Source organism: Oryctolagus cuniculus, chromosome 1, assembly GCF_051225735.1.
Source record: "Oryctolagus cuniculus isolate XC-2025 breed Fujian yellow rabbit chromosome 1, ASM5122573v1, whole genome shotgun sequence".
Classification (NCBI taxonomy): Eukaryota; Metazoa; Chordata; class Mammalia; order Lagomorpha; family Leporidae; genus Oryctolagus; species Oryctolagus cuniculus.
Window position 1 is genome coordinate 97,850,063 of NC_142867.1, and position 25,324 is coordinate 97,875,386.

General features: G+C 37.9%; 1 protein-coding gene across 1 annotated transcript; it reads left to right on the forward strand.

The window, feature by feature from the left end:
* The first annotated feature begins 18 nt into the window (after window positions 1–18).
* Window positions 19–23,581, forward strand: AASDHPPT (aminoadipate-semialdehyde dehydrogenase-phosphopantetheinyl transferase). The gene is made up of 6 exons (XM_002708513.6): window positions 19–262; window positions 1,899–2,124; window positions 11,812–11,933; window positions 12,542–12,703; window positions 19,262–19,333; window positions 21,603–23,581. Exons 1-6 carry the CDS (start codon window positions 80–82, stop codon window positions 21,765–21,767), a joined length of 930 nt encoding a protein of 309 aa, XP_002708559.1. The 5' UTR covers window positions 19–79; the 3' UTR covers window positions 21,768–23,581.
* The last annotated feature ends 1,743 nt before the right edge of the window (window positions 23,582–25,324 follow it).

Sequence of the window (25,324 nt, forward strand, 5' to 3'; positions counted from 1 at the left end):
CGCCGGGAAGAAGGGGGTGGAGCCGTGTTAGCGTCCGCGCCATCAGGCCGGAGGTGGCGGCGAGGGCCGGTCCTAGTGTATGGTTTTCCCAGCCAAGCGGCTGTGCTTGGTGCCATCCATGGAGGGCGTCCGCTGGGCCTTTTCCTGTGGCACCTGGCTGCCGAGTCGAGCCGAATGGCTGCTGGCGGTGCGGTCGATCCAGCCTGAGGAGAAGGAGCGCATTGGCCAGTTCGTCTTTGCCCGGGACGCTAAGGCAGCCATGGTACTACTGGTCTTTGGTATTTAGAGCCCAGGAAGCAGCTGTTGGGGTGGGAGGTGGGCCGGGTTGTGGAGACCTCCTGGCCTGGTGTCCTCGCCGTACTCGGGACCAGGAGTGGCCGGCCCTGGCCCGGCGTGCTCGCGGCCTATTCTCCTCGGTCTTTGTAGCCGCCTTTGAGGCCTCCATCTGCTGTAAAGTGAGCTCCTCCGCTCTAATTCAAAATTCGAGACGCTACAGAACCAGAACCTAACTGTAGAGAAGGATTGCCAAGTCGTTGTGTTTTTCATACTATTTTATATTTTTAGTTTATAAAATATCCAGAACGCTCAGATTCTTTTTAATTGGGTTCATAGCCCAGGCTTAGTCTGCCTGTTAAATATCCCACCTCAGTCCAAAGGCACCTTACACGTGGTAGGCCCCAGAAAGCGTATGACTGTTCATTGCATTGTACACCACGGGACTGGGAAACACGAAGCCAGCCTCTGCTTTCACCCATGGAGACCCAGGGAGGATACGGTCCTAGGCTCACTTTCCTGACCGGAAAGCTTGGAAAATAGTATCTTAAGTAGATCGATAAATGTTAGTTACATATTTTTGTGCAACAAATGGAAAACTGGATTTCAAAATAAATGCCACGTAGTGCAGTTAGAAACAACTGCCAGTTACCATCACTTCAAAGACAGTTCTTTTCTTGAAAGTGTTCCCATATTGAAACAACTTTCCGTTTGAAATGTGGGCCCAGTTGATAATTTTGGAAGTATGTTGGTGACTGTTCTTTAGACTTTTTAATAGTTTGTCAGAGTTTGTTTAATTAATTTTAAAGCCTAACTCTATTTTACATTTTATTTATATTTTATGTATAATGATATTTTATATTTTAAAGAATGTATTTTCTGTCATGCCTTTGGATTCTTTCGTGTATTCATAGTAATTTCATAATTAATGGTGGGAGAATGGAACAAGAGTGTGTGTTGTCAGTTGTTCTGAGTGATCACTGTGGTACATAGGATCTAGAAAAATCATTGGTACATATGTACAGATATATGTACAGTAGGCCTGTAAGTATAGAGTCAGCCTAATGTCCAGTAACAGAGGTAGTCAGTACCTTTATTGTACCTCAGAGCAGTCACAGGTCACTTAGTGACAGAGATGTGGTCTGAGAAATGTGTCACTTGTACAAACATAGAGTGCTATGATATCACAAGGTGATAATCGTGTCATTGACTGAAAGTTATGTGGCACATGGCTGTATTATGAAATATTGTGCTACAGAGAAAAGTGCATGGGATAATACTCATACTTTATAAATTAAAAAGCTAATACATGATGGACTACCACATATGGTAACACTTCATAACTGTGTTTCTGTTGAGAGAGTTAGTGAAAATTTAGGCAGATGTACATGTGTTTAAATACTTAGAGAAACAACTGGAAGGATGCGTGCATGGAGGTGAGTGCTAACTAAGTCTCTAATGTTATGTCTACTTAAGCATTACTTAAATCTTAATGCAGTGTATTTAATGATTATGTACTTCTTAAACTTTTAGAAACACCAAAAATATGTTTTGTTAATTATAGACCACATACCCGTATCTTTAATACACATCAATACAAACTAAATGTTTTGTGTACTTACCAGGCTGGTCGTCTGATGATAAGGAAATTAGTTGCAGAGAAATTGAATATCCCTTGGAATAATATTCGTTTGCAAAGAACTGCAAAAGGAAAACCAGTTCTTGCAAAGGACTCATTGAATCCTTACCCCAATTTCAACTTTAACATCTCTCATCAAGGGGACTTTGCGGTGCTTGCTGCTGAACCTGAACTACAAGTTGGAGTCGATATAATGAAGACTAGTTTTCCAGGTAATGTTGCATTTTTGTGGTACAGAAGTTTAATGTCTTAATTTCTCAGTTCTTATCCATTGATTAATCTCAGGTTAGGAAAGAAATTCTAGCTATTCAAATTTAGGTGGCTTTGCTTAATACTCCAGGCAATGTATGTAAGAGACTATATATCTGAAAGGGGTATATTTCATTGAATATTTAGCAGACTTCCACATAAATGATAGGTATCCATTACTGGGGATTCATATAATGCTTTTCCTAAAGTGAAATATAAGGATTTTCTTTTTGAATGGCATCTGGATTTATACCTTCACTTAAGCATTTACCACAGTTTATATGTAAGTTGTTTGTTTATTTAACAACTGTCAATGGTAAGATACATTGTAGTTTTTTTTTTTTTTTAAGATTTATTTATTTATTTGAAAGGCAGAGTTACAGAAAGAGAGGGAGAGACAGAGAGAGGGATCTTCCATCTGCTGGTTCACTCTCCAAATGGCTGCAACATCAGCGCTGGGCCAGGCCAAAGCCAGGAGCCAAAAGCTTTATCCAGGTCTCCCAGATGAATGCAGGGGCCCAGGCACGTGGGCTATCTTTTGCTGCTTTCCAGGGCGGAGGATCAGAAGTGCAACAGCTGGTATTTGAATCAGCACCCTTAAAGGTTACTGGCACTGCAGGTGGTGGCTTAGCCTACTGCCCAATAGCACTGGCCCCACATTGTAGTTATTAGAGATACATGTATATGTACTATATCTAAATACAGCTTGATTTAGCACATTTTTATAAGCTGAAGAGCAAGCCTCACCAAAATATTTAAGTTGTATATATATTGCCTTAGAAATTTAATACTTGTGGCTTTGGGAACTGCTAATGTTTATTGTAGAATTGAGTTTACCAAAGACTATTTTAATATTACACACTAAGTACAGTTCTGTTAATTATCCTATAATTATCATAGTCACTAACTTTTAGTGAGCATGTAGTATATATGTCATGGCATTTTTATTAAGTACTTTACTAACATTTTCTGTTTTAATTCTGCCGATCTGCCCTATAATGAATATGCTGTTATTTTTACCGAAAGATAATAGACAGAAAAAAGCAACTGGTAGGAGAACTGCTCCTGCTTTCACAGTACAACTTACTAATCTTCACCTGGCCTCCACAGGATCTTTGCTTATGTGATTCTATCTGGAAGGCTTGTGTTTATTTCATACCCAACCCCATTTCTATAGAGATAATTCTTAATTTATTTACTGGTTTGACTTCACCTCAGTCTTACTTTATGGAACCTTTTATGAAATTTCACTCTAGGTTCCTTTATTGTTGGCACTTATAAAATATGTTTCCTTTATTCTAATTATTGCAACTTAAAATTATTCATCAGGCGGATGGATTGTCTTTTCCTTGGTCCTTATAAGCCACGTGAGAGCAGGATTTGTGTTAACCTCATCAGGGTTTGATCCCGGTGCCTGGTACATAATGGTACTTAAAGAGTGTTGAATGAATACTGCGCTGCTGTAGTATAGGCTTCAGAATATGTGAAGTCTCTGGATGTTCATAAACCTTTCCATTACAGCTCACTCAAGTTTGCTCAGCAGGAGATTTCAGAAATATTGTCACAGGTACTTGACCCTGACTGCATTGATAAACTTTAATACTTTTATTTTTTTGACCTCCTGAACTTTGCATTTGCATGTTTTAAGGAAAGGTTCTGGTATTCAGCAGGGTCTGAAAGAACCACTGATGACAGAGGACTCGGAGTGAGCATGGGAATGAGCCCATGTGTTTTTACAGCTTTTTGCTGTTCTACATGAACTTTTCCTAAAATTAGAAAATAGCAGAAAGGCCATTATTCTTTAGACTGCAATCAGCACTACTATGTAGTAAGGTTAGCTGAGTTGGTTGCTATCTACCTGAAATTGATGTCTCTCAGAAACTGATTTTATTACCAGTTGACTTGGTGGGCATTGTCGCCTTATGGTCAATAGTACATGAACAAGTAACTACTAATTGAAGCTTTTAAGAAATGATGGGAAAATAGTTAAGCAAATAATTGAAGACTTAGTTTCCTATTACATGTTTTCTTAGACCTTTCATCCCCACTTACCACCTTTTTTGATCTATCGCATTTGACCAATGACACCATCCAGGCCTTTCTCTCTCTCTCTGTTTCTTGTTTATTTATTTGAAAGAGTTACAGAGAGAATGATATATATTCTATCTGCTGATTCACTCCCCAGATGGCTGCAGCTGCTGGGTCTGGGCCAGGGCTGGGTCAGGCCAAAGCTAGGAGCCAGGAGCTTCCTTTGAGTCTCTCACACTGATGGCAGGGGCCCAAACACCTGGGTCATCTTCCACTGCTTTTTCCCAGTTCATTAGCAAGGAGCTGGATCTGAAGTGGAACAGCCAGGATACAACCCACACCCATATGGGACGTTAGTGTCATGGGCAGTGGCTTTACCTGTTACATCACAATGCCAGCCCCCATTTCTTTTTCTTTGACCGCTTCATTGCCAAGAAACTATTGCTGTGCCCAGCAACATTAAGAGGAAGACATATTTTCTAGCTGTTACTAGTGTTATCGTGCCTCTGATTTCTGAAGTATGAATACAAACGGCATGATTTCTTGGTGAGAGTACATTTGAATTGTTCTACTTATCCAAATAAATGAGAAAATTGAACTAGGGATATTTTTAAGTGTCTTGCTAAGTGGCAGAAAGTAAAACTTAGGATAGCAGCAAGGAAAGAACTGCACTTTTTACTGAGCATTGTTATTGTCAACTGTCCAGGCAGAGCTTGGGAGTGGGCTGGTAAGGGGGAGGTTTGCATCATTAGTGTATTGATAGACTGTTGCCATTAACGCCACTATTTGCAGTTTGTTTTCTGTTTGTATAACAAAATGTCTAAGACTGAGTAATTTATAAAAACTTTTATTTAGCTCACAGTTCTGAAGGTCTAGAGCACGGCACTGGAGCCTGCTCAGCATTTAGTGAGGGCCTCATGTGCCTAATGCATGGTGAGGCAGTGGGTAGGTGGAGAGGAGAGGCACATGTGCAAGAGAAAGACAGAGGGGAGATTTTTATTAACAATTCACTTTGCCATGACTAATCTAATCCATGAGACTTGACTCACTCCCATGAGAACTGATGTAGTCTCAATAGAATTAACCCAATTTCAAGAATAAGGTATTGGTCTGCTACCAGTACAGTACATTTCTCAACATGAGCATAATGAGTTTGCTTGGTCATTGTCCTAAGTTGCCAGCCTCAGTTGGGAATTCTTTTTTTTTTTCTTTTTGTTTTCTGAGTCTTATCTACCATTAAAGGCACTTGCAGTTATAAAGAAGGAATAATTCAATGAATTGTTCAGTTTTGTTGCCATATGTACAAAATAAAGCAAAATAAGGTAGCCAAGATGTAGTGTATGAATTATATTCTAAAATTGGGAAAATAGTAATGGTCTTTCCCTATGGTTTTCTGTTTACATTTTTTTAATTTAAAAAATTTTATTTTCATTTTATTTGAAATGCAGAGAGAGATCTGTCCACTGGTTCACCACCCAAATACCTGCAGCAGCCAGAACTGGATTAGGCTGAAGCCAGTACTCCAGAACTCAACCAGATCTCCCACTTGGGAGCAGCCATTACCTGCTGCCTCTCAGGGTGCACATGAGCAGGAAGTGGATGTAAAGCAAAGGAGGTGGGAGAGCCAGGTGCTCCCATGTGGGATGAGTGTGTATCATGTAGCATATTAGCTGCTGGGTCAGACACCTACCTCTGTGTTTACATCTTTTATCAAAAACTTTGCCAGATATAGTATTAACAATAGGATACATTAATGATTTTAACTTAAATAATTTGAAATGATTGTATTGTGGAATTGCTGTCTAAAATGGTCATCACATAGAAAGTATAAGTTCTGTGCAGAGGGTATAAATTAAGTATTCATATATGGTAGCCAGGAAGGTGATAGAACCTGTTTCTTATCTCCTTCCACCACACCATGTCTCCTGTCCTGTTACACAATAGTTTCGTAATTGGTTCTCCCTTTTCTCTTGTATTCTCACCCAGTAAGTACATTTTTCATGTGGAGTGGAGTAGTTTTTTGAAAGACCTGTGGGAGTTTTATTAACTCAGAAGTTGATTCTCATTGCATTATAGAAGAAAAATCAGCCTCTTTAACATGGCTCTGTTGTCTTGTCTTCATCTTGTCACCATTCTCATATCTGTCTACAGCTTGTAGTTACTCTTTTTGCTCACAGTTTTCTGTCCACACTATTCTTTTATTACTTTGACTCCAGTGAGAATTTTCATGTTCAAGGCCATTGCACAGAAGCGGATTCTTTTGCTTGTTCTCCCTACTCTTTGCTTTACTCCGTGGAATTTGAAGGATGAGTTAGTAGCCAGTAGTTCGACAGGACCACCTAATCTGCTTTTTCTTCATGGCCTTTCTCATTTGTAATTATAACTTAATTATTTGTTACTTATTTTCTCTTCTCATTAGATTTCTTTAGGAACCATTCTTTCTTGTGCTTTTTACACAGTATACCTCCTACACAGCAGAGTAGTCTAGCACATAGCAGGAACTCAGTAAGTGGTTATTAGATACACATGTGATAGAAAGGAGTTCAGGGTGTTGGTCTCCTTAATTTCTTTTAAGAAAACTTATTAAAATTGTTGAAAAGTAAAAATATAAGTACATATTATAGTGAAAAGCTGTACTGATCTCAGGTATTTTACATGTTTATACTTCAGTCTCCCCAGTTTGTCCCTAGATAATGTTAAATGTTAAATGGGTAACTTAACTAACAAGTGATAGAATCAGCATTTGACCACTTGACTCTTGGAACATTAGTACTAAAGCTGTTTTTTTATTTATTTAAATTTTTTTAAGGATTTATTTACTTATTTGAAAGCCAGGGTTACAGAGAGAGAGGAAGAGAGACAGAGAGAGAGAGCTCTTCCATCTGCTGGTTTACTTAAGTAAAGCAGTGTTAGACATTAACAAAATAATCTATAATATCAATTAACCAAGCCCATGTAGCAACTAAAAACATTTATATCCAACATAATGGCTTCAGTGGCTGGAGCTCTGGACCACGCTGAAGCCAGGAGCCAGGAGCTTCCACTGGGTCTCCCAGGTAGATGCAGGAGCCCAAGCACTTGGGCCATCCTCCACTGCTTTGCCAGGTGTGTCAGTAGTGAGCTAGATTGGAAGTGGAGCAACTGGGACTCGAACTGGCACCCACATGGAATGCTTGTACTGCAGACTGCAGCTTAACCTGCTGTGCTGCATCACTGGCCCAAGCACTAAAGCTTTTTTTTTTTTTTGGTAAAGATTTATTTATTTATTTGAAAGGCAGAGTCAAGGAGAGAGAGAGAGAGAGAGAGAAAGAGAAATAGAGGTCTTCCATCTGCTGCTTCACTCCCCAAATGGCCACATTGGCTGGAGCTGCGCTGATCCAAAGTCAAGAGGCAGGAGCTTCTTCTGGGTCTCCCATGTGGATGCAGGGGCCCAAGGAGTTGGGCCATCTTCTACTGCTTTCCCAGGCCATAGCAGCGAGCTAATCCACAGCACTGGCCTCCTCTGAAGCTTTTAAAGAGTGTGTGAATGTATCCACTTAATACATAATTTAAATTGTGTCTATGTGTTAGTTTCCAAGGCATGTCTCCATGTCTTAAAACAACAGAAATGTATTCTCTGACATTTGAAATAGAAGTCATTTAGGGTTTGTGCAGGGTTGTTGTGCTTTCTCTGAAGATTTCAAGAAAGATTTCTTCTTGCCTCTTCCTAGATTCTGGTGGTTACTAGCAATTGTTGGCTTGTAGCTGCATTAGTCCATTTTCTACCTCTCCCTTCACATGGCCTTCTTCCCTGCCTGCCTCTGTCTGTGATGCCTCTTACAGACCTTGATTACATCTGTGGACTCTACGATGTCATATTATGAGGTTCTGGATGGACATGAATTTTGGAAGATACTCTTTAACCTAGTATATAATGACTCTTCTGCCCCTTCGCCCATCCCACATATAAACTAACTTGATCCCAATTCAGTATCCCTGACTCTTTACTTATTCCACATTTACCTCTGTATCTAAAATCTCATCTAAATACCATCTCAAAAAGTTGCAAATCTCATGTGAATATTTTAAGTCAGTATGGTCTGTCTTGGGGCAAAATTCCTCTCCATCTCTGGTGAAACCAGAAAACAGGTCATCATCTGAAATGCAAGGGTACTTCAAAGAGTTCGTGAAACAGTGGGATTATATTTATTTTGTTGTAAAGAAATTTTGAAATACATAGTTTCTTAGTTACATTTTCTTTTTTTTTTTTTTTTTTAAGATTTATTTATTTATTTGAGAGGTAGAGTTACAGACGGAGAGAGGGAGAGACAGAAAGAAAGGTCATCCATCTGCCGGTTCACTCCCCAGATTGCCACAACAGCTGGAGCTGAGCTGATCTGAAGCCAGGAGCCAGGAGCTTCTTCTGGATCTCCCATGTGGGTGCAGGGGCCCAAGCATTTGGACCATCTTCCACTAGTTTCCCAGGCTATCAGCAGAGAGCTGGATCGGAAGAAGGGGCAGCCCAGACATGGCGCCCATATGGAGTGCCGGTGCCGCACACGGAAGCTTAGCCTACTATGCCACAGCATCGGCCCCTACATTTTCCATTAATGTTTTGCAGTAATGTCATCTAATGGTGGTAGAAGCTGAGGATAGACATTTCTGTTCCAAAAGGGAGAAGATGGAAGGGAATAAGGGGTCATGGTTCCCAAAGAAGTTCAAAACCCAGCAGGGGCAGATTGTGTCCTTTGATACCTCTGGAACAGCACCTCTCTCTTGGCCCTCTTCCTTGCTCTGTGAAGGCATCTTTGATGGATAGCATTCCTATCCAAGTAGTTCCAGCTGTATTGGCCTGTTTATTGCTTATGTCTATTAATGCCCGTACATGTTGATGTACATACATTTTAATATGCCCAGTAAGAGCAACTGATATTCAGTGCTGCATAGGTGGTAAATCTCAAGATTCAGTTGTCATATTTGAATCTAATGTTTTTTCTAGTGTCATATTTCAATCTAGTGTTAAATGCTGACCACTTCCAGATAACCTTTATCAGTCACATGGAAGAGGATTTGAGCTTGTAGTTTGTGAAATATTTTGGCAGCTCAGACATTTTTGTTTATATGGGGTTTATATCTTGATACATTGATAGCTGATAAGTTAGGCATTATTAGGTGGAATTAACTCAAATATTAGAAGACTGTTACCTCCCATAGAAGCGAGACTATATGTAATCTGGCTGTTTGTAATCAAGTACTTAGAAAATTAAATTTGGACTTCCCAATATGATTTGCTATAGTATGATTTATTAGCTAAAGCTGTTTGGATACTTGGCAGCAAGCACACAGACATTACTTAGTTCTGTCTCCCCGGAACCTCCTGAGCCTCCCCAACCCCAGCAAAAAAAAAAAAAAAAAAGACAAAAACCCTCCATCTTCTTTGAAAAGAATACTAAATTTTAACTGAGGTGCTATTCTATATAATCACATTGGTGACTTTGTTTTAGAGAGAGATGCAGGTGGGCTATGAGGGTCTGGTATTAGTAAGATTTTTTTCCACAGGCCTGCTTAGTAGCTCAGAATATTGGCTATAAATGTTTTGTTGTAGGTTACCATTATGTTGGATATAAATGTTTTTAGTTGCTACATGGGCTTGGTTAATTGATATTATAGATTATTTTGTTAATGTCTAACACTGCTTTACTTAAAAATTAAGCTGTAAGATGAACAGTCAAGTTTCTCTAAACTTGGCTGATCATTCTGTATGCTTTTCAGTAGTTTTTGTATTTTGTATATGTGTGTAAGTTTTTCAGTGTTAAATTGTATGCTTAAATAGGAGAAAGTATTAGACGTGATGCATATTATTAGGAAGATTTTCCACCTTATGTATCCAATAATTGTATTACCTACAGATAGTTGGAGCAACAAATTTTTCTGTTCTACTGATTTATATTCTAATTTCCTAGGTAAACTATAGACTTAATGTAATATTCACCTGCTGTATTTTCACCATCATGCCACAGTGTGGCACTATTGTGCTTTGACTGAGTATTCACAAACAAATGTTTTGTTGCTGACAAAATGCTTATTTTGTGGATTAGATAAGATGCTCTCAAAAGTACATGAAAATACTGTTGTATCAGACACTTTTTTAGCTGTATGTAATGAGCTACGTGATTCCCACCTCTGCTACTGAATATAACTTCCAGCTGGCGTGCACCCTGGGATGCAGCAGGAGGGCTGAGTTGTTGAGTCCCTGTTCCCACATGGGAAAACTGGATTGAACTTCTGGCTTCCAGATTCCATCTCCATTGCAGGCGCTTGGGGAGTGAAATGGTGGATGGGGATATCTCTCTGCTTCTCAAATATATAAAAAGAAGTAAGCTTATTTTTTAAAAAGTTACATTGGAGGAAATCAACATATACAGTCACAGTAACCACGTAAACAAATTTTTTTAGCTACCAATTTCCACAAAACTGCAGTGAAAGAACTATGCTTTTTTTCTCTGTTAGACTCATATAGCATAGTAAAAATGTAAACCCTAAAGTAGTGCAACACTATTTAGGAGTGCTTGTTGTGGATTTCTGATAAGTATTATGTGTAAGAAGTTTCCTTTTAGCTATTTGGAATTCACAACAGATATGACTGCTAATGAGAATTCTTTGCGATATCTCTTAATACAGCTATGTTTTTTTTCTACTTAATTGTTTAATAATTCATAGAATTTCTCTGATTTATATTAAACTACCCTTCTGTTTCTGGTCTGACCCCTATTTTTCATTGTATGCTATTTTAATTTCCAGTTACTTTGATTTAGTATTTAAGATTATTGTGACTATATTCAAAAGTGAGTTTAGCTTATGGCTTTCTCTTTCATGTTTTTTTTTTTTTTTAAGATTTATTTATTTATTTGAATGTCAGATTTACAGAGGGAGAGAAGGAGAAGCAGAGAGAGAGAGAGAGGTCTTCTATCTGCTAGCTCACTCCCCAATTGGCCACAATGGCCAGAGCTGCGCCTCTCCAAAGCCAGGAACCAGGAGCCTCTTCTGGGTCTCCCTTGCGGGTACAGGGGCCCAAGGACTTGGGCCATCTTCTACTGCTTTTCCAGGCCATAGCACAGAGCTGGATCAGAAGTAGAGCAGCTAGAACTTGAACCTAGTGTGCTTATGGGATGCTGGCGCTGTGGGCGGCAGCTTTTACTCACTATGCCACAGTGCCAGCCCCTAGGGTTTTTAATAGTTTCAGTGTTAGGGTGATTTTTTCTCTGTTAGAACAATTGATTTGTTGTTTTGTTTTGTTTTAAAGATTTATTTATTTGAAAGGCAGCTACAGAGAGGCAGAGGCAGAGAGAGGGGTAGGGGGTTATCTTCCATCTGCTGGTTCACTCTCCAGATAGCTGCAATGGCTAGAGCTGGGCTGATCCGAAGCCAGGAGGCAGGAGCTTCTTCCAGGGCTTCCACACCAGGTGCAGGGCCTAAATACTTTAGGCCATCTTCTACTGATTTCCCAGGCCATGGCAGAGAGCTGGATCGGAAGTGGAGAAGCTGGGACTCAAACCAATGCCCGTATGGGATGTTGGCACCACAGGCAATGGCTTTACCTACTACGCCACAGCGCTTTAATTTTTCATTTCCTCAATTAACAGGTCGCGGTTCAATTCCAGAATTCTTTCATATTATGAAAAGGAAGTTTACCAACAAGGAATGGGAAACCATCAGAAGCTTTAAGGATGAATGGACTCAGCTGGATATGTTTTATAGGAATTGGGTATAATTTCTATATAATTCTGTTTTTTATGTATTCTATTATCTTCACTAAGAATGAGTTCCCAATAGTGCGTATAGTGCTTGAAGTAAATGGGTGATTACATAAGAACCTTAGGATTTTTATGCATACAGTATTACGTGATGGTGACATTTTAAGAAAAAGATGATCTGTAATGTTCAGTTAGAAGGCACCTATTCTTAAAACTAAAGCAAAAATACTTCATTTGTCACCATTTATAAGAAATATTTTTGTCTTAAAGGAATTCATACACATGAACCTTATTTAACGTAAGTAATACCTATTATATGCCAGAAGATATCATTTCAAGCTCTTCATAAATTAGTTAATTTAATTCTCATAATGACCATAAGAAAGGGGCTATTATTGTTGCAAGTTATACCTGAGGGAATGGAGGCACAGAGAGCTCAAATTGATTTGTCTCTTAATAGTCATGTGGATGGTTTGTCTCTTTGCTATGTTAAAAGTAAAGAAAAAACAAAAAACATAACCATAATGTAATAAAGGAGTTAAAAATGCAGGTATTGAACCTATAGATTCTGTTACAATTTTACTTTATGAATAAGAGAAAAATGTCTTGTCTATTTTAGGCATTGAAAGAAAGCTACATAAAAGCCATTGGTGTTGGACTAGGATTTGAATTACAGCGGCTTGAATTTGAAATATCTCCTTTAAACTTGGATATAGGCCAAGTTTATAAAGAAACACGTTTGTTCCTGGATGGTGAAGAAGAAAAAGAGTGGGCATTTGAGGTAAGATGTTTATTAGAATTAATAGAACAAGAATTTGCACATATTATGCATGTATGTGAGATTAATTTTGGGGGAGCTTATCATTAAATTGATACAACTAGACTACAATCCTGCTCACTAAAGGTGAAATCAAGGATACTTTTAAGAGCATGTTACATTTTAGCTCATATTGAAAAGATGAATCATTGTGAGTTAAGGAGAACTGGAATGGAAAACAGGCTCTGAAATAGAGCTTTTTTGTGTAGAAATAGCCCAAAGGTGGCCATTTTGGTTGAACTGTAACAAGGGAAATTGAGAGGTTCATGAAGGTCCTTACAGGTTGGATTACAGATTTTGATCTCTTTCTTTATTTGGTTTCTGTTACTAGCAATTCCTGATTACTAGTGAGAGAAACCTAACACAAACTCACTTAAATTAAAAAGACATAAGCTAATAAGGTGATTGATTCATCAGTGAACTTTGGAGTGAACTAGAATTGGGTAACAAGGTACTCAGAGCTCTTCATTTACTTTTGGCTCTCTATATGTCTGTTTCATTTCCCTCACTCATTCGTCTGTCTCTGTCTCTATATCTGTTTGTTTATCTATCTGTGAGAGATTCAGAGAGAGACCCTGACAGAGAGAGCTCCAATCTGCTGATTCACTCACCTTCTATCAGAGAACTCAGAGCCAGCTCCAATTTGCTGATTCACTCCGCAAATGCTTGCAGCAGCTGGACCTGGGCCAGGCCAAAGCCAGGAGTTGAAAACTCAATGCTACTGCCTCTCAGGATCTGCAGTGGAAGGAAGCTGGACACAGGATCCAGAACTGGATATTAAACATTTTTTGATATGTGACATGGGCATCTTAACTAGCATTTTAAAAACACCCAGGTTGTTTTTCCCCACTCTCGTTTGTCGTCTTACATACAGTTTTCTTAGTTTCTCTGGACTTTATGGCAGAAAATACTGCTGTGTACTACTACTCTTATATGTAGCAGCTTAAGAAAACCTGCTGAACTCCTTTCTGTTCTGAGCCCACAAACTTGGGGGAGGAGTCTCCCTGACCTTGCTTGTGTTAGGTGTTATATCCAGACCAATTACTGTAGCCAGTGAAAGTGAAGTGGCCATTGTGAATGTGTTATAATTCTGTTTCTGCTATAATCACCAGAATGGTGTACAAAGAAGGCAGTTCTCAGAGTAAGGAGTTAGAGATGCTGCATAAAAGAGGAAGTATTTATTAATTTTCTCAGGATGATTTAAAAAGTGTTAAATAGGGAGTGATTAAAGTTAAATTTGTATTTTAAGAAGACTAAGTCCTGTTTATGCTGGAATGTGGAGATTAAGGAAATAGAGGTTTAAAGATATTATGAGCAGTTCTCTGACTTGCAGGGTGATCTATTGAGATTTATGGTACTAGAAAGTGAAAGGATTGTTAAGTTTGAGATGCCTCAGAAATACCTAAATGTAGATATCAAATTGGTGTACAGAATGGAGGGATTGGGTTGAAAAAATTATTATCATTAACATGCCCATGGTTGCTAAAGCCATGGGATTTGAAGTTGAAACTAAGAGTACCTAAGGAGCAGCCATAAATTGGATCCATGGAGAAGATCAGATTGAAGTCATGAGATTACTTAAGTTAGACGAGATAAAGGCCTAGGACAGAGACTTCAGAATACTAACATCTAAAAGGAGAATATGGAGGCGACTGAGCGACAGTGACCAAAATGATACATTGGGAAATAATAGGATCCAAAGGCGGAAGGTATTTTGAGGAAGAGCTTTGTCAGAAACTGCTAATTCTGACAATGATAGTGAATTTTACTTAGGATCCTATATTTGAAAAGATAATACAGATTTTCAAAATATAACCAAATTAGATGAAAGTTCACTTACATGGAATCTTTTATGTTCAGACATGCTAGTTAAAAAGCATTTACTATACATTTTTTTCTATTTAGCAGCATGCTCATTTCCTCAAAATTTGTAACTGAAAAAAAATCAGAAAATTGAGAAGCAAGCTATAGCTAACCTTTTACTGCAGTCTTAATTATACTTAATAGTAATTTTTGTTGACCTGAAAAAAGCTCTTAGATATGTTTTTATGGGCATAATGCTTATATTCTGAAATTCAGTAAAAAATAATCTTTGCAGCTAGAAAACACATTTACGTAGACATAAAAAAAGCTGTTTGGAAACACTCTGGAGTATAGTAAGAAGCAGTGGAAGGCAGTAAAGTTTTTGATTTAGAGGAACGTTAAACTCTTTTAACACCAAATTTCTGACTTTAGCAAGAATTACTTTTCAGATCATAGCCTTTCTTTGTTTTGTTTAAGCTAGTTTAAGTTACTAGTGTAGCAAAAGTAGTGACCAAGATTCAAGCCAACCTATTTATAGAGAAGTATGTTTGTGTATAGGGACAGAAATGTGAGCTTGGTAAGATGACACACTAGTAGTCTCTGTGGCCTCTGAAATACAGTAGAGAACATTAAGAGAGTTTGTAGGAAAATGTACTTTGTGTATCCAGGAATTTAGAGGTAGGAGGGTACTTCATAAAGTTTGTGGAAATGGAATAGAAAGATACGTTTATTTCAGAGCAAAATATTTTGTAATTCATGCATAGGGTTTTCATAATATGCATTTTCCATGAACTATTTGGTGTGTCTGCATATGTGTGAAGATACACACTTTTCATCCAAAGGAATTTGAGGGCAGGATAATGGCTGGAGTATGCAGATAAGGAGGTAAGAGTCAGCAGACCGATCAGCTCTTCTTTGGGTGATGAAGGTGTCTGAGTTCATGTGGCCTAAACAGATGCTCTAGAACAGGGCCAAGGGCTATTTGGGTATTTATAACATCACTCATGGGCCATACAAAATTGCCAACTTAAAAATTAATCTTCTATTAGTTTATTAAATTTTGAAGCCTACCTGCGGTTGCCTTGGCAGGACTGGACCGTATAATTTTGTGAGCAGTATGTGGCTGTGGTCTGAACATTGCCAGCCCCTGCTCTATAACCTGATAGCCACTGGGCTTAAAGTATCTACAAAGGATCCCAGCTGAAAGGAATCCCCCAACCACAAAAAGAGGCATTGGAGATTCTACTGTGTGTTTATTACTGAGACCAAGAAGTCAGTTATTAAGTATACTGTTAGCTCCAGGGAATGATACAGAACTGAAGAACTAGAAGTGGCTCTCCAAAAATTCCACAGATATTCACCCCATGAGATAAGGTAGCATTTGGATACCTCAGGGACCAGGGCTCCTGAATCTGGATTAAAATATCACTGTTTATTACTTTGCCTGTTTCTTCCAATCTCTTTCTCTGCTACCTAACTTAAGGAAACCAGAGAAGAAGAGGAAGAATGGAAGAGGAGGATAATGCCAAAGAGGAGAAAGTGCATTAGTTTTAGGATTGAAATGGGATTTGATAGCTGAAAGTGACTGAATAGTTCTAGGATTTCCCTAGGTTCTTATTCAGGAACTAGAAAGGAAATCTATCTGGACATATTTGAAGGAAGCTATTGAAGACAACTAAGTTTTTGACTCTGTAACAGTTTTTTTTATTCTGTTCAGTGTGCCACGTGTGAAAATCTGTGTGAGGGGTCGGCGCTGTGGTGCAGTGGTAATGCCTGCAGTGCTGACATCCCATATGGGTGGCGGTTCTAGTCCCAGCTGCTCCTCTTCCAATCCAGCTCTCTGCTATGGCCTGGGAAAGCAGTACAAAATGGCCCATTGGGCGCCTGCACCCATGCAGGAGCCCTGGAAGAAGCTCCTGGCTCTTGGCTTTGGATTGGTGCAACTCCGGCTGTTGCAGCCAATTGGGGAGTGAACCAGCGGATGGAAGACTTTCCTCTTGCTGCCTCTCCTACTCTGTGTAACTCTTTCAAATAAATAAATAAATCTTTAAAAAATATGAAAAAATTAAAATCTATGTGAATGAAAATAGAAAACAGTGAGGAATGGAAGGAGATGAAAAGGGCAGTATCTTTCTCAGAAACATGGTTGAGACTGTAAATAACAACCTTAATTCTAGGTCTGGATCTGGAAAGAAATTTCTACTGGCCCCCTAGTAAAATGATGCAGAGGTTAAGGATACTATCTTATTCAAACAAAACAAAGAACAGTGTCATCATAAGCCATAGAGAAAATCTGTATCCCAAGAGAAGAAAGAGCTAAAGACGCTAAAGAAAGAATATGAAAATTATTAAGAAAATGAAGATTTTAAAAAAAATGTTTAGTGTCTTTGATAACATAAAGAAGAATGTGTATCTATGAAATGGAATCTGAGAGCCTTATGAACAGAATGAAGTTGTCATAGTGTAAGGTAAATAGTTTATGACTCCTTCTGGGATAGTATGGCAAACAAAGGACTAAATGCTGAAACTTTTAAGATTTTTATTTATTTGAAAGGCAGCATTATAGAGAGGAAGAGACAGAGCAATCTTCCATCCAATGGTTCAGCACTTAATAGCAAAGTATATGGCACAGTTTGATAACTGATTCATCAGTTGTAAAATAGCTTTTCTAGTTTCACTGTGTCAAATTTCATATTTAAATTTGCTGGTAAGGTCTGAGTAGACATGATGAAACTTTACTTTGAAATGAATCTCATTGAATTTTGGCTTGTTCCAAGATTAACAGATTGATTGAACTGGGCATCTGGCATACTAGTCAAAAGGCTGAATGAAAACTGACCATTGGGTGATTACTTCTGGTACTTTTTGATACAGATACTACAGAACTGCTGATCTGAGTGATTTTCCAAAAATAATTATAGTCAAAATAATTCTGTGTTCATAATGTTATCAATGTATTCAGTATAGAGAATAGAAGACCCTGAATCAAAAAATAATCTTGTTTATAATAATGTAATAAATATTGTGAGCTTGGTGTTTGATTTATGGGAAAATATTTTTCTTTAGGAGCAGGGTAGGAAGTGACAGTATCTGTTAGTATTTTAGACTGTTAAGAAATGCTCAAAATAGTACATCCATGAGTAGTATTCGTTGATGTCCTTAACATATAATTATATGTAAAGATTATTTTTACTTCTGGAAATATTCCATGTGTATAGGAACTGTATGCTAAATTTCTGAAAAATTACTTCAGATATTTTTAGGTCCATGCATTCAAGTTTATTGTGTGTTTGAAGATAAGTTTAGTCAGGGCTGGCGTTGTGGCATAGCAGGTTGAGCTGTTGCCTTCAGTGCTGGCATCCTGTATGGCCACTGGTTTGAGTCCCGGCTGCTCCACTTCCCATCCACTGCTCCACTTCTGATTAAGCTCCCTTTTAATGTGCCCGAGAAAGCAATGGAGGATGGTCCAAGGACTTGAGCCCCTGCGTTATATGGGAGACCCTCCAGGCCCCTTGCTCCTGGCTTTGACCTGGCCTGGCCCCCACCGTTGCAGCCATTTGGGGAATAGACCAATGATGGAAGATCTCTCTCTCTCTCTCTCTCTCTCTCTGTCTCTCTGTCTCTCTGTGACTCTGCCTTTCAAATAAAATAAAAAAAAATTTTTTTAAAAAAGGTAAGTTTAGTCTTATTAGATCTTGTGACTCTGAGTCTTACGTCTTTTCCTCTTTATATTGTCTTAAATTAATTCTTACTGAATTTTAGTTTTTGTAATATGGATATCCTAAAATGTGAAAATATGAAGGAAAGGATAAGATATGAAAGATCTCAAAGTTCTATTTATGATTGTTGAGGTTAACTGTTTCAGTTGGTGTTTTTTGGAAGAATGCCTCAGAAAAATGGCTTTTCAATTAGAATTCTTTTTAAAATGTTGCTCATAATTTTCTCTGGTAACTGCCTCAGTATGTATTTTATATATATATATAAAATATATAAATATACTTTATTTATTTGAAAGACAGAGTTACTGAGAGAGGTAGAGACAGAGAGAGGTCTTCATCTGCTAGTTCACTCCCCAGATGGCTGCAACGGCTGGAGCTGCACCAATCTGAAACCAGGAGCCAGGAGCTTCTTCTGGGTCTCCCACGCGGGTGCAGAGGCCCAATGACTTGGGACATCTTCTACTGTTTTCCCAGGCCATAGCAGAGAGCTGGATTGGAAGTGGAGCAGCTGGGTCTTGAACCGGCACCCATATGGGATGCCAGCACTGCAGGTCAGGGTTTAGCCCACTGTGCCACAGCGCTGGCCCTGTATGTATTATATTTTAAAGCCTCAATCCTCTTTCTCTCACACACAGGATCAAATAGAAAATTGCATGTTTATTAAGTCTATCATGATTCTACTTGATTTTCCATAGTCTATAGTATATAGTTCAGTAAATACTACAAACAATATTACAAGTTGTTTTTATTTTATTTTTTAATAAATAGATGTTTTCAGCATGTACAAAATTAACAACACCAGTGAAGGACAGCGAGTTACTATGGCATAAAAGACAGGCTGATCGGACACGACAACTGGATGCAGTACTTGACTGCCTCTTGCTCATTACTTGGCTCCTGAGGGGGAGTATATGTGTGTATGCATGTGTATGGAGAGAGAAGATTTAGAAAATGTAAACAAAGCTATATTGAAATTTACATATTTACTTTTATTTTTCAGGAAAGCAAAATAGATGAACATCATTTTGTTGCAGTAGCTCTTAGGAAACCCGATGGATCTAGACATCAAGATGTAAGATTTTAAGATTTCTCTGTATTCTGAAAAGCATAAATCAGTATTCTCTATTGATAAAAACAGTCATTTGCCTTATATCAGGCTAGAAGCTTATATATTTTAAGAGTGTAGACAAAGAAGTGTTTATCAAGTCTTTATCTGAGATTTCATAAAAACTCCTATGTTAGTGCATCTTTATATTCATATACAGTTAATTATTATACAGGATAATTTGATAATACTGTTAGAGTACTCATATTTTCAATAGACATAAAAGGCAATCACTCAGTCATTTTAACAATAATTTATTACCTGGTGAATTGGGGCTATGCTGACTGTAAGGGTACCAAGTTTAAGGTTGGGGAATAATGAATTACTCTGCATTATTGAATGCCCTCAATCTTTATACTTACAGTTTCAAATGTGAGAGACCTTGTGTCATAATATAGCATAACATCAGTCTCAGTTTGATCACATCTGTGTAGTAGTCAAACAATTTAGGGTCAAAAAACTCTCAGTCTGCATAGTAGTTGGGATTGTTTGGAAGTGATTGAAGAATACAGCTACATTTAGAATGTGGCTTGAGGCTGGCGCTGCGGCTCACTAGGCTAATCCTCCGCCTTGTGGCACCGGCACACCGGGTTCTAGTCCCGGTCAGGGCTCCAGATTCTGTCCCGGTTGCCCCTCTTCCAGGCCAGCTCTCTGCTATGGCCAGGGAGTGCAGTGGAGGATGGCCCAAGTGCTTGGGCCCTGCACCCCATGGGAGACCAGGATAAGTACCTGGCTCCTGCCATCAGATCAGCGCAGTGCGCCGGCCGCAGTGCGCTGGCTGTGGCGGCCATTGGAGGGTGAACCAACGGCAAAGGAAGACCTTTCTCTCTGTCTCTCTCTCTCTCACTGTCCACTCTGCCTGTCAAAAAAAAAAAAAAATATGGCTTGATCAATGTGTATTGCAGTATTAGTTCTCAAAAAAATAGAATGATTAGTTCAAGTATTAAAATTCTTCATAGATTTTGTTTCTTAAAAAGGGATGGCATATTAAAATTAGTATCTTTTATGAAGATGTTCTGAGCCAGTTTACCTGTTCTTGGGTCTTAGCTTTAAACTCATTACAGATACCTTATATTTTTTGAGGCGGTTTATAGTTTTCTAAACATTTGGCCATTCAGTAGTACTACTTTATTTTCCTGGCTAGAATCTATTTAGGCAGCATTGTCATAGTGGGAAGACTAGGTGTCAGGTACAGGTCTGCCATTTACCCCGTGTTGTGTAAGCAAATTGAATCATTTGATATTCCTGAACTTTAATTTCCCCAAATATAGAATTGAGATAACCATACTACAGCAAAACCATGAGACATATATTATATTAAATAAGTAGTACACCTAGTTATAGTACTGTATAAAACTTAAGTACTTCTATACAGATTCAGTATCCCTTATCTGAAGTACTTTGGACCAGAAGTGTTTCAGGTTTTGAGTTTTAAAAAATTTTGAAATGTTTGCATATGCATAATGAGGTATCTTGGCGACTGGACCCAGGTCTAATCACTGACTTCGTTTATGTTCCATACACATCTTATTTACGTGGCCTGAAGGTAATTTTCTGCATCATTTTTGTTGTGTCTGTTTTTTGAATAAGACATGTCACATGAGATCAGGTGTGGGATATTTGCTGTGGCATCATGTCCACACTCAAAAAATTTTGGAATTTGTAGTATTACATGTTTCAGATTTTCAGATCAGGAATGTTCATTCTGTACTACAATGTATAGAATGTTAAGATCTATGCTCTTGAGTCATGAATAAGGGCTCTATTTCAGAGTAGAAGATACAGTTAAATTTAATGTTCAATAATTTCCTAAAGAAATGTGTTCCATCTCTGTACAGTCATGGCAGTTTTTTCAGATTGACCCTTTAGATGGATCCACTCTGGTATTTCTTAGAATTGAGCCACTATGGGAAACCTCTATCAAAATACCTCATCTCAAGTTAAAATTACAGGATTTGGGATCTCTTTGAAATTCTTTCTACTGATTCTAACTTTTCTGGACTTGAGGCCCAGTATATCTACATGTTATATAAATACCACAGGTTTTCTCTTTCATTTATTTTTATTTGTTACATTGGTAACTCTTACATGAGAAGTAAAAACAGTATTCCAGAAATCCCACTATGTTGTAATTTAATACTATTGAAGTGTATTTCTGTCTGTCTTAATTTCATAATTTAAAATTTATGAGTGTGATACACAGTTATAATAATTGGGTAATTTTTTCCCCTTTTAGGTTCCATCTCTAGATGATTCTAAACCAAGCCAGAGGCAGTTTACTATTCTCACCTTTAATGATTTAATATCATCTGCTGTTCCTATGACACCTGAAGATCCTTCATTTTGGGACTGTTTTTGTTTCACAGAAGAAATTCCAATACGAAATGGTACAAAGTCATGATATAATTTCCTAACAAAGGGAAACAAAAAGTATAATTTTCCATATTCACAGAAAAAAAGATGCCTATTAGTAGCAAATTTTATTGCAGAAAATGGTCTTAAGGAAAATTGAAAATTTTTTTTCTTAAAAAGCAAACTTCAGTTCCAGTAGCTCACTAAAATATATATTTATCTCTTTTCTAAAATTAGGTTGAATTGCTAGAAATAGAATCTAAAAGTGATTTGTACTCAATATAGAAAAAATGGAAAATACAAATTTGCAAAAAGGAAACATTTAAATTCTATCATTTAGATATAACTGCTCTTAGACCTTGAGTATATTCCAGACCTTTTTCTTGGCAAATGAATCCATATTAACTTTTTAAAAAATTTTTTAAAAAATGAGAACATGCTGATTTATAATTTAGTTTTCACTGTACAAAAACTGTTCCTGAGTTTACCTCTGTGACATGACTTAAAGTGATTCTAAAGTATTCACTTGTACAACTGATATCAGGGTGCTTTGGGGAGAGGTAACAAATGTACTGGCATTATTATTTCATGTAACACACAATTCAAAAAATTGTCATTAAGAATGTGGGTTTTTTGTTTTCTTTTTCTTTTCTTTCTTTTTTTTTTTTTTTTTTTGACTTGGCCTCAGTTTATTGGTTTTTACCTTGGTCTCATTCCTCTCCCAATCACAAGAGCTGCTATTTAATTTCCTGGTTTAAATCTTCATAAATCTGCATCTAGAAGTCAGGACATACCATTTCCCCCCATTTGTTTGTCATTTAGGAAGACTTCTTCCAAAAGCCCCTAGAAAACTTCCCCCAGTTTCCACTGACTCACATCAAGTCACAGAGAAAGCCAATGTTTAACATTTTTAGACTCTGTTAAAAGTAGACTGTTGTAAACGAAGAAGCTATGGCAGGTTTGGCAGAAATGGCAAAGTCCATTGCCTGCCAAAAGAAAGATGTGGTGCAGTGTACTCAGTTTCCTCTGTGTTAGACATTTGGTTGTTGTGATTTATTACTGTTAGCAGTGATGCAGTAAATATCTTACATTTTGAGGTACTTGCTTAATTATGTCCTTAAGAAAGTTTTTAGAAGTGGAATAATTGGCTCAAAGTGCTTAAATATTTTTAGAGCTTGGTAAGTATTGCCGTATTGCTCTTTAAAAGATTGTGCAATTTACACCTCCAGATAGTAGTATGTTAGTGACTATTCCCCACTTATGTATTCCTGGTCAGCTATAGGTATTATTTTTTTCCACTGTGTTTACTCTTTGCCACTACAACTGAAAAATGGTATGTCATTTTTTAAATTTGTATTTTCATTACAAATAAGGTTGGTATATCATTGTTATTTACTGTATTTCTTTTTTATGAGCCTTCTATTCATTGCCTTTGTTTTTGTTTGTCTATTTGTTTTAGTTAATAGGACTTAATTTAAAGTGGGAACATAATATATAAGATGCCAAGACCATCATATTGATGACAACACCTACTAAATTGTTGTAGTGCATGTCTTGGAGATTGAAGTCTTGTTGTTAAATATCAAGAAGTAAAATGATTTCATTTTTGTATTACTAACATTAAAATTTGTGTGTAAATTATATAAAATTAGGTATACTTTGCTTAGTAAAAAACTGGAATGTTTTATAATTTTTTAATTTTATTAAGCATGCCTCCTTATTTCAAGCATAGTAAGTATGTATTTAGAAAATACCAAGTAGCATTTATAAGAGAGGCAGTATTGTTATTCCTAGCATGAATGTGTTGGTGATATGAAAAACAATTTGTCTTGTCATTGTACTAATAAAATGATTTAACATTTATTTTGGAGTGTTTATGAAGCAGATACTGTGCTAGATTTTGAGTTTTTTTATTTTTCTCAAAGCCCCACGTGCTTAAAAGTTTTCAAAGTAAAGTAGACCTATAAAGTTTTTTTTTTTCCTGAACTAAAATATTGCTTTGACATCTCTCCCCTCATTTTCTGTCCCCAGGACAAGCACTTTCAATATCTTTTAGCAGATATTTTTTGCTATGTATTATCATATCTTCAAATAATGTGCTTAATTGCATTTATTAGGAGTTGTTTCTTTGATTCTTAATACAAAACTTCCTTTTTTAAGATTTATTTATTTATTTATTTGAAAGATTAATAGAGAGGGATATGTAATATATATATATCAGGGAGGGGGATCTTCCATCTGATTTACTCCCTAGATGGCTCTAATGGCTAGGGCTGGGCCAGTCCTAAGCCAGAAGCCAGGAGCTTCGTCTGGGTCTCCCGTGTGGATAGCAGTTACCCAAGGGCTTGTGCCATCTTCCATTGCTTTTCCCAGGCACATTACTGGGAGCTGGATTGGAAGTTGATCAGCCAGGACACTAACTGATGGCCATGTGGAATGTCTGCATCACAATCAGTGGCTTTTCCAGCTTTGCCACAACACTGGCCCCGCTTCTTAACACAATGTATTCTGTTATTCCCCATTCTGTTCTGTTCTATTCTGTTCACTTATATATTAATTGAGGGTTTCCATTATTGCCTGTGATAATATATTTACATTTTTAAGATGTAACCACTGTTCACAGCTGAGTGATGTATTATTCTTTTTTTTTTTTTTAATTTTATTTATTTATTTATTTATTTATTTATTTATTTTTGACAGGCAGAGTGGACAGTGAGAGAGAGAGAGACAGAGAGAAAGGTCTTCCTTTGCCGTTGGTTCACCCTCCAATGGCCGCTGAGGCTGGCGCACCACGCTGATCCGATGGCAAGAGCCAGGTACTTATCCTGGTCTCCCATGGGGTGCAGGGCCCAAGCACTTGGGCCATCCTCCACTGCACTCCCTGGCCACAGCAGAGAGCTGGCCTGGAAGAGGGGCAACCTGGACAGAATCCGGCGCCCTGACCGGGACTAGAACCCGGTGTGCCGGTGTGCCGGCACCGCAAGGCAGAGGATTAGCCTAGTGAGCCGTGGCGCTGGCCTGTGATGTATTATTCTTACCCTTTAGTACATTCTTATTTTCTTGAGTATCTTCTGTGTGTTCAGACATACTAGCAATCCTGTTAATGTCATTCATCTGGAGAAAACGGCTCCTTGAGTAGTGTGCTTTGTTCAGTCTGCACTTGCTGTGTGCTACAAGCTAGCACTCAGCTGTCATCCTGGTGCTCCATTGCCATCATCCTGAGGATTGCTTGCCTTTCCCTTTTGTTGGATTCCCTATTTCCCCACCTCCTTTATCTTATATCTTTCTTAGATTTACTCTCTCATTTATGTGCAGCATGTCTTCCAGTAGCTTCCTGAGAAAGGAGACATGGGAGATATTTGCTCTCAACATCCCCCAACTTTTTTCTTTTTTTTTTTTTAAGATTTATTTTATTTATTTGAAAGACAGAGTTACAGAGTGAGGTAGAGACAGAGAGACATCCTCCAGTTTTATGAAAGGAAGGGACAGTCCCCTTACACAAAGTGGTAACTATATGTTAGTCCATCAATCACCCCCTTACCCTCTTGCACACAGCACCCTCTTTGTTAACTCTATATTTTTGTCTGCATTTTAAGTATTTGGTGT